Raw genomic sequence first — 8,496 nt, 5'->3', positions numbered from 1 at the left:
TAATTGCTTTTCCTCCTCTGCATTTATCATCATCTGCCCGTCCTGTCATGATAGCTGAGTGTGTGTGTGTGTGTGTGTGTGTGTGTGTGTGTGTGTGTGTGTGTGTGTGTGTGTGTGTGTGTGTGTGTTCTATTTTTTGACTTTGTTACTGTAACACTTCAAATTTGATGTTTTTTATCTGCTGTTTTCTATGTTCGGAAATGTTCTGATATTCATTTGATAAAAATATACTGAGGACTAATAAAAAAGTTCAGCCAGTTGTGTCAGTGTCACCACACTGGTAGGAACGCTTAGCCAAGCAGGATGTGTAGTAGTGGGATGTGTAATAGCCTTCTGTGGAGCCAGCCTTCATAGACTGACTCATGATTTCTATCATAAACCAATCTAGTTTCCCAGTTTCAGCCATGACCTTCTACAACCTTCTGGGTTTCTTTTCAGGGGTTGAGGAAGGATGTGTTTTGAAAAATTCCCAGATCTCTTGCCAAAACATCGACCTTTCCATCATAAACTTCATGACAAAGCAGAATAAACATATAAAAGTGAGCGGTATTCAAAGAAGGAACAATTATATTCCTAGGTATTCTTTTTTTCTCTCCCAGAGTTCATTGTTTAAAAAATTCAGTCTCTTTTACTTTAGTTGGACAGGAACTCACATCTCGCATCTTTCATAAGTCTAAAGTTGTCTCGAAGGACACTGCCGTTAAAAAGAGTTTCCATTACATCAATATGTCAGGATATGGAGAAGACGTGTTTTTGAAAACAGACAAGAAAACACTCATTCTAGCCACAAATGAAAGGCTTAAAAATTCCTATTTAAACACTAAAAAGTGTTTCAAAGGCTGTAGTCCAACCTCTATGAGTAAGCACCTTGTGGCATTGTGTACCTTTTCTTCATTAAAATCTGCCCCTGAAACCACCTTTACTAGAAATAGGTGGGGTTTCCCTAAAGGTTTGTTAAAGTCATTAAAATATTCAGTAAATCATTCGTTACATGCATTCAGCCTGAACAGCAAACATCCAGTTATTGTATGATAATGTTGCTCTGAATGGCAAACGAGAACATATAAAAGCCTGACACTGGTCCTGAGTTTCGTCTAACAACCTTTACATTTTTCTGCTGTAACGCTTTTTGTTTTATGTTTGAGTTGATCAGAAAAAAACAGGGATTTAACTTATGTAGGAGTTTGCGTCAAACAGTTCAAAGGACAATATTATAATATTAATTCTGGGTAAGTCACAATTTTCTTATTCGGCAACTCTCCGTGGTGACATTCATTAGTACTTTTGAAAATATACTCTTTCTTCTTTGTACAGACAGTAAATTGCTCTTTGAAGATGAAGTGGACATTAATCCTCATCTTTGGTAAGTTTTAATTCCAGTTCCAGTGAAATGTGTGGCTGCTGGGCAAAGACCGGCTGACACGTGTCAGAAAACTTTATTAATTATTACATTAAAAGCTGTTCTGAACATTTGCAGGTAGTTGCTTGGCTGAGACTACTCTGTGCTGGACGTATCACTACTCAAACGAGACAATGAACTGGACCCAGGCCAGAGAGTGGTGCCAGAAATATTTCACAGACATGGTGGTCATCCAAAACCAAGCGGAGAATGATTATCTGGTCTCCATCCTGCCACAGAAAAGCAGCTCCCCATATTTCTGGATTGGAATCACTAGAAACCATATGAATGAAAGCTGGATTTGGATTGGGAATAACAGCACGTGGATTGGTAACAATTCATGGGCACCAAATGAACCAAATAATGTCCATGCAACAGAGTTTTGTGTAGAGATCTACACTAACACAGGAGAAAATCGAGGGAAGTGGAACGATGAGAAATGTAGCAAATCAAAATATGCAGCGTGTTTTAAAAGTACGTAAACCTGTCATATAGTATTTCCTGCACAGTTTTTTACCACATTTTTAATTCTGCTTTGTTGATTTTTTTTCTTTTTGCTATATCATAACTTTATATTTTCATGAAAAAGCATGGCTGATTTCCTTTAATCTTGATTTCAGAATAGTTTTTACATGTTCATAATATTTGTTTTAAATATTATTTTTATTTGTTATTGAAGTAAATTGTTTACATATTATTTTAATGTGCTATGCACCATTACAGTAATGTCAGATATTTTTTGTTTGCATTGTTTAACTTTTCTAACATCTTCAGGATAACATGTCTTGTCTTAAAACTAATTTTTTTTAATATCAATTATTAAAAAAGAAATAAAGTGTCTTCTATACAAAGAAAAGCTGTGAAGGTTTTATAGTGATAAGTGACCTTATATTGGTGTGCTTTTTCTTAAAAGCCCAGTGCAATGAATCATCCTGTGAAAGAGGAAGATGCCAGGAGGCCATCAACAGTACAACCTGCCTCTGTGAACGTGGTTTTAAGGGAGACAGGTGCCAAACACGTGAGCAATTTAGTGTTTTTTATTATAATGCATAAAGAGTTACAGTTATTAGTAATGTGTGAAACAATGTGCAGGCATACTTGCACGGAGGAAACAAGTAATCGTAACAGAGTTGTATATTCCAACACACACGCTTTGAGATATACGCAATTTTTTATGCTCTACATATATAAGTGACTCGTGTTGTTTTTCTTCAAAAACTGAAATTATCATTATTAAGCCTACATCAGTATGAACACAAAAACACAATATAAATGCTTTAAAATGTGTTATTTTCATATTACAAACCTGTTACAAGACATTACATGATGCTCTGCATACCTGTTTGTGCCCTCAGCTGTGGATTTTCCTCAGCTTGAGAACAGATACTAAAGCCGCTCAAGAGAAAATCAAACATTCAATACAACATGTCGATTTAACTGGAACCCAGGTTTTGTCCTGAGTGCTCCCCCCCCCCTTATCGTACAATTAGATATAGAAGTAAATACTTAAAAAGAGATTTAGTTTAACTGCTACACTTATTCTGTTTTCAGCGACTCATTATCCACATTCTTATATAACATTAAAATGTGCACGCACCAGCATGTTTGTGCTTTGAAATCTTTTATAAATCATTACAAGATGTTGCGTAACTTGTTTGTGTCCTTAGCTGTGGAATGCCTCCCTCTCTCTGAGCCTTATAATGGATACCATAGCTGCTCAAGAGGAAATCAAACCTTCAACACGACCTGTCGATTAAAGTGTCACCCTGGCTTCTTCATAAATGGCTCGTCATTTGTCACTTGTGAAGACACTGGGGACTGGAGTGGGCCGAGACTTACTTGTGCAGGTAATTTCGTGAAATCATCTAAAAGTTTAAAGGTTCTTGAAAATACACAGGTTTGTTTTCATAAGTGCTGTGCTTCCAGTGAAGCATTTTAAGTTACTGTTACCACTGATTAGAGCGGTAGTAATACCAAACTGTAATATCACATTAAAAATAAAGTACACTTATTGGGCCGAAATACTAATGAGGATTTAAAAAAAGTCATAGGTTTTGAGATTCAGTTTTGCTTTGCTACAATATATTTGGGAAATGTACCAGTTGAGATGAATAGGAAAGATAAACACCTTTTTAAAATATTCCTGGCAGCAAGTAAAAAAGCAATAACTAGAAGATGGATGGACAAGGACCCACCAACGGTTGGAGAGTGGTCAGCCATAGTAAAAGACATTTGTGAAATGCAAAAGATGACCTTTTCTCTAAGACTCTGTAAAGACAAATTTCAAAGATATTGGTCAAAATGGTTTTCGAATATGCGAAAGGGTTGTGAATAATGTAGGAAAAGGATCTTATTCATTCCCTTCCCATTCTGTTTTCATTTAACCTGATTTTATGTCAAAGGGTATACATGCATGAGTATGCATGCATGCACATGTAGATATGTATTATGTATGTATATGTAGATGTGTATGTAGATACTTGAAAGTATGTGTGAGTATGTACATAGACGTAGGTATGGGGGTGAAGATGCACGGTGTGTCTCCAAGTGGAAAAACTACATTTTAGTAACTTCCCATAGCCCTGGGTGAGCCCCTCCCTCCATTATTTTTTATTATTCGTTTATTTATCTTATTTATCTTATTATTTTTACTTCTAGTTAGTTGTTTACCTTTTTCCCTTGCTGTGTCTGTGTAAATGTTAATGTTCCTGTTCCTAAAAATAAATAAATGAAAATAAAGTATAAAAAAATAAATAAATAAAAATAAAGTACAGTGCTTTAAAATGTATTATAACATACTGTAAGATGTTGTATAACCTGTTTGTGCCCTCAGCTGTGGAGTGTCCCCCTCTACCTCAAACTTATAATGGATCCCATAACTGCTCCAGAGGAAATCAGACATTCAAGACAACCTGTCATTTTAAGTGTGACCCTGGCTTCTTCGTGATTGGCTCACCAGCCGTCACTTGTGGAGAGACCAGAGTCTGGAGTGGCCCAAGACCTACTTGTACAAGTAATTTCAAAAAAATCATGTAAATGTTTGTAAAATGTTGTTAAACATTAAACATGGCGGCCGGCCATTTCATGTATGGTTTTTATAGTTTCTTTGCCATAAGAACTGTGCTTCCAGTAACTCATGCTAAATCATTTTGATGGAAAGCAGTAGTTTTGACATGTACATGAATGATGTGCTGTAATGTATAACTGAATGGTAAAAATTGCTTTCCCCTCTTTTTCAGGCTATAAACAGGCTTTGCTGGCTTTAGCTGGATGTGGAGCCCTCTCTACCTTCTGCTGCATCTGTTTTTGTTGCATAAAACACAGACAAAGTCAGTCATTCTCAACTACTCTCTATACAAATAAAACATTCAGTGCAATCTTATTGCAACACCCCTCAAAAGTAATCCATTTCTCTGTTTCTCACAGGAAAGAAACTTTCCCAAGAAAGGTCAGTGTTGAAATTATACGTTTGTCTTAAGCTGCTCCACCCTTTCTCACAGCCTTTGCTAACTTAGTATTCAAAGAATTTGGGGGGAAAATCTAAGAACATTGTTCTGTCCTGCACAGGCTGCCCGAAGAAGGAAGTCCACCCTGTGATACACAACCGTAAACAACATCCAACGCCTTAATTAGAATATATTTGACACCAAGACAGTTCACTTAGAGATTGAGGAAATCAGTCTCCTTGCATCATGTACTGGATGCTGATTTAAATATTAGTCAGCTAAGGCTTTTACCTAATATGTTGTAAAAGTTACATTTGGTATGTTGCATACTTATAAATTATGTAATTGTGTATATTCGATGGTTTGTCATCATGGTATGGTTCAGACATGTGTGCCGCATTCTTGTAAATTGCTTTGAAATGTAAATGTGAATAAAAATAATGTTTTAGTGACTGTGTCTGCATGTCTTTTTCTGAATATATAATTATCTTTGGATGTGTGCATGCTTGTGTGGAGGGTGCTGTGAGTGGTTGAGTGAAACCCTTCCTGAAAGGAAGCTGTGGTAGAAATGATATTACAAAACTGGACATTGGCTCAGTCCCTGGAGGACAGATAATACTGTTTTGCCATTTACTGAAGAGGAGAGAGTTAAATGCCAAGAATTAGTAACTAAAGACGGCTCAGAAGGTAAGACACGTAACGGCTGTTCATTCATACCTATAGAAATTGATACTGTACCTTCATTCTCACACATAGCAGCCATGTGTCGTTCTCAGTTGTTTTTCTTTGTATTTCAGATGTCAGGTGATGTAAGACAAAACTCGCATTGTAACGCGCTGATAGCTACGCTGATTGTGTTTGCTGTAGGTAAGCCTGCGTAATACACACACCAAACACTTTTCTTCACCAGTCCACATTTATCTTACTGTGCTTATGCTACATTTTTAGACTTGAGTAGTAGGAAAGGAGGTGTGCAAGCATGGACATACAACTACAGCACTGGTCCAAACCAGAACTGGTATGAGGCTCGCAAGTGGTGCCAGAAGTTCTTCACGGATATGGTTGCCATTCAGAACCAAGAGGAGACCAATTTCTTCAATGATCTGCTACCATTTAATCCAAAATATTACTGGATAGGGATTCACAGAGTGGCTGGATTGTGGACCTCAGTAAACACCAGTCAGAATGTACCTGAAGAGGCTCAAAACTGGGCATCAGCAGAGCCAGATACCATACCCCGTCAGGACTGTGTGGAGATATACATTAAGAGGGCGAGAGACACAGCCAAGTGGAACAATGAGAACTGCAATAAGTTGAAAGGAGCTGTCTGCTACACCGGTAGGATACTTTTCACTTAGTTTGATGGAAAACTGTAAATGTAATACAGCATCTGACACTTTTTGTGTGATTTGCAGCCTCTTGCAAACATGAGTCTTGTAGTGCTCATGCAGACTGTGTGGAAAGCATTGGAAGCCACATCTGCAAGTGCCATCCTGGTTTCCGAGGCCTACGCTGTGAAGAGGGTAAGCTGATAAGATCTGTAGAATATTGCAATATGCAATCCAAATATACAACTATTAAATTAAAATAACCAGCCGGGATTAGCCTGATATTTCATTCTGACCACCTCAGACTTATTTAATGAAGTTACCAGACAACTCAGCCACAAGAGTCCCCATAACAAGTGATTGATTTTGAATAATATTGACCATCTTTAAGTCTTCGTTTTATATCTGAATGGCATAGAACCTCACCGTAGCAGTCCATTTAGGGTTAGATTGTTATTAATTTGTCCCTCATTTGTTCCTCGGGAACTTCTGTATTTTAGTTTTAGCCTACTGACAATTGTTAAAGATATTTTTGCAAACCTAAACAAAAGACATGAACTAATTTTTATTTGTTTTATCTTCAGCGATCACATGCAAACCTTTTCCTCATCCAGATCAAGGCTCTCACCGCTGTTCTAATCCCTATGGGTCTAATCATTTTAACTCTTCCTGCCATTTTCTCTGTGAAGTTGGATTTCGGTTAATAGGCGCGCCTCAACTGATTTGCCAAGCCAATGGGCTCTGGAACCACCCTGTTCCTCTGTGTCAAGGTACGGCAACAGGAAACCAGCTGTTTTTAAAAACTGATGTTTCACATGGCAAAGTTACAAAACATATTTTGACTGCTTATCGTAGTTGCACAGTGTCCAAATTTGAAATACACCAACTTCAGCGCGAGTAGCATGAACTGCAGCCACCCCATCGCAGCCTTCAGCTACAACTCAACCTGTGAGTTCAGTTGTGATGAAGGCTATGAACTGATTGGGCAGAACCAGATCATCTGTGACCGAACTGGCCAATGGACAGCCACTGTTCCAGTCTGTACAGGTAAACTTGTCATTGCCTTTGAATTTAAATCATTCTGTATGGTGGTTAATTAGTTTACTCATTTTTACTTTTAGTTAAACTGATTATGGCTTTCATTTTGTGTGTCTGTGTGTGTATTTGAGTGTCACTTACTTTTCACAGAACTTGTGTAATACTTGAACCCTTTTTACAGATTTACTTTCGAGATACACTACTGCATAACTGCACTCAGTCCACTTTCACATCCTGTCTGGACTGTGCAGCAGATTAGCTTTAGGTCACGCCTGTCATCACTCCACTTCACACTCATTTAAGTCCGTGCTGGACAAACAACACTGATTTTTTTTCATGGGTCGGTAAACTGTTTTTTTGTTTTTTCTTTGACCGTAAATGATCTCAGCATGATGATTAAGCTATGTTTGTGAAAGCGCAGTCATAACATACAGTTGTTCAAACTGACATTTTATATAAGAGCACTGATCTGCATTATGTGAACTCTGAGTGATATCTGTGTCTCACCACAGTGAGAAAATGCTCCCCAGTTTTCTCCCCTGCTATGGGCCACATGACCTGCGTTGACCCCGTGGAGCCTTTCTCTTATGGCTCATGGTGTAACTTCACCTGCAAGGAGGGTTACTATTTAACTGGGGACAAGGTACTCAGCTGTCTGACCTTGGGACAATGGAGCAAGCCTACACCTACATGTACAGGTGTGTCGCAAACTACTCTGCTGTACCACAAAGCAGCACACGCTTTCTGGATAGAAATAAAAATTGCATACTGTGATGTTGAAAGAACAGTGTTTCCTCTTTTCTAGTGGTACAGTGCAACAGTCTTCAGGCTCCACCTCATGCCTATCTGCAATGCCATGACCCTATAAACAAGCACAGCTACACCTCAATATGCACTGTTCAGTGTGAAGAAGGATTTGATCTAATTGGTACAAATGTGACAAAATGTTCTTCACAGGGTAACTGGAGTCATGCACTTCCTGTTTGCCTGGGTATGACTAAATGCTGATATATATACTATATAATTTAAAAACTTTTTTTTTACTGTTTTGAATGTGAACCACAGGTTAAGAAGCTGCCTCTTCTTATGTCTGTCTTTCTTTAAGCTAAGAAATGTACTCCAATTAGTTCTCCTTCTCATGGCTCCATATCATGTTCTGACCCAAATGGTTCCTTCAGTTTTGGTTCTCGGTGCACATCAACATGTGATGAGGGCTTTCTGCTGAATGGGACGTCCAGCACTGAGTGCACCTCCATGGGCATGTGGAGTACAGACATTCCACCTT

The 8,496-nt window shown here is 38.2% G+C and overlaps 2 protein-coding genes across 2 annotated transcripts in view; both read left to right on the top strand.

Annotated features, from left to right (window-relative positions):
• The window catches only part of LOC121814381 (E-selectin-like), a 15,709-nt gene extending 12,920 nt beyond the window's left edge, over positions 1-2,789 (top strand). Inside the window, exon 7 of the mRNA XM_042220051.1 lies at positions 2,755-2,789. Coding sequence (XP_042075985.1) covers positions 2,755-2,789 — 35 coding nt within the window. The remainder of the gene's footprint in view (positions 1-2,754) is intronic.
• A 2,606-nt stretch (positions 2,790-5,395) lies between these two features.
• The window catches only part of LOC102298494 (selectin P), a 7,016-nt gene continuing 3,915 nt past the window's right edge, over positions 5,396-8,496 (top strand). Inside the window, exons 1-9 of the mRNA XM_042220055.1 lie at positions 5,396-5,532; positions 5,643-5,712; positions 5,794-6,183; positions 6,261-6,368; positions 6,758-6,943; positions 7,029-7,220; positions 7,724-7,909; positions 8,017-8,202; positions 8,317-8,491. Coding sequence (XP_042075989.1) covers positions 5,643-5,712; positions 5,794-6,183; positions 6,261-6,368; positions 6,758-6,943; positions 7,029-7,220; positions 7,724-7,909; positions 8,017-8,202; positions 8,317-8,491 — 1,493 coding nt within the window. The 5' untranslated portion in view covers positions 5,396-5,532. The remainder of the gene's footprint in view (positions 5,533-5,642; positions 5,713-5,793; positions 6,184-6,260; positions 6,369-6,757; positions 6,944-7,028; positions 7,221-7,723; positions 7,910-8,016; positions 8,203-8,316; positions 8,492-8,496) is intronic.

Source organism: Haplochromis burtoni, unplaced genomic scaffold (genome assembly GCF_018398535.1).
Source record: "Haplochromis burtoni strain Fernald_Lab_line unplaced genomic scaffold, NCSU_Asbu1 Contig_42, whole genome shotgun sequence".
Lineage (NCBI taxonomy): Eukaryota > Metazoa > Chordata > Actinopteri > Cichliformes > Cichlidae > Haplochromis > Haplochromis burtoni.
The sequence above is the reverse complement of the archived record's forward strand: the minus strand, read 5'-3'. Positions and strand labels throughout refer to the sequence as shown.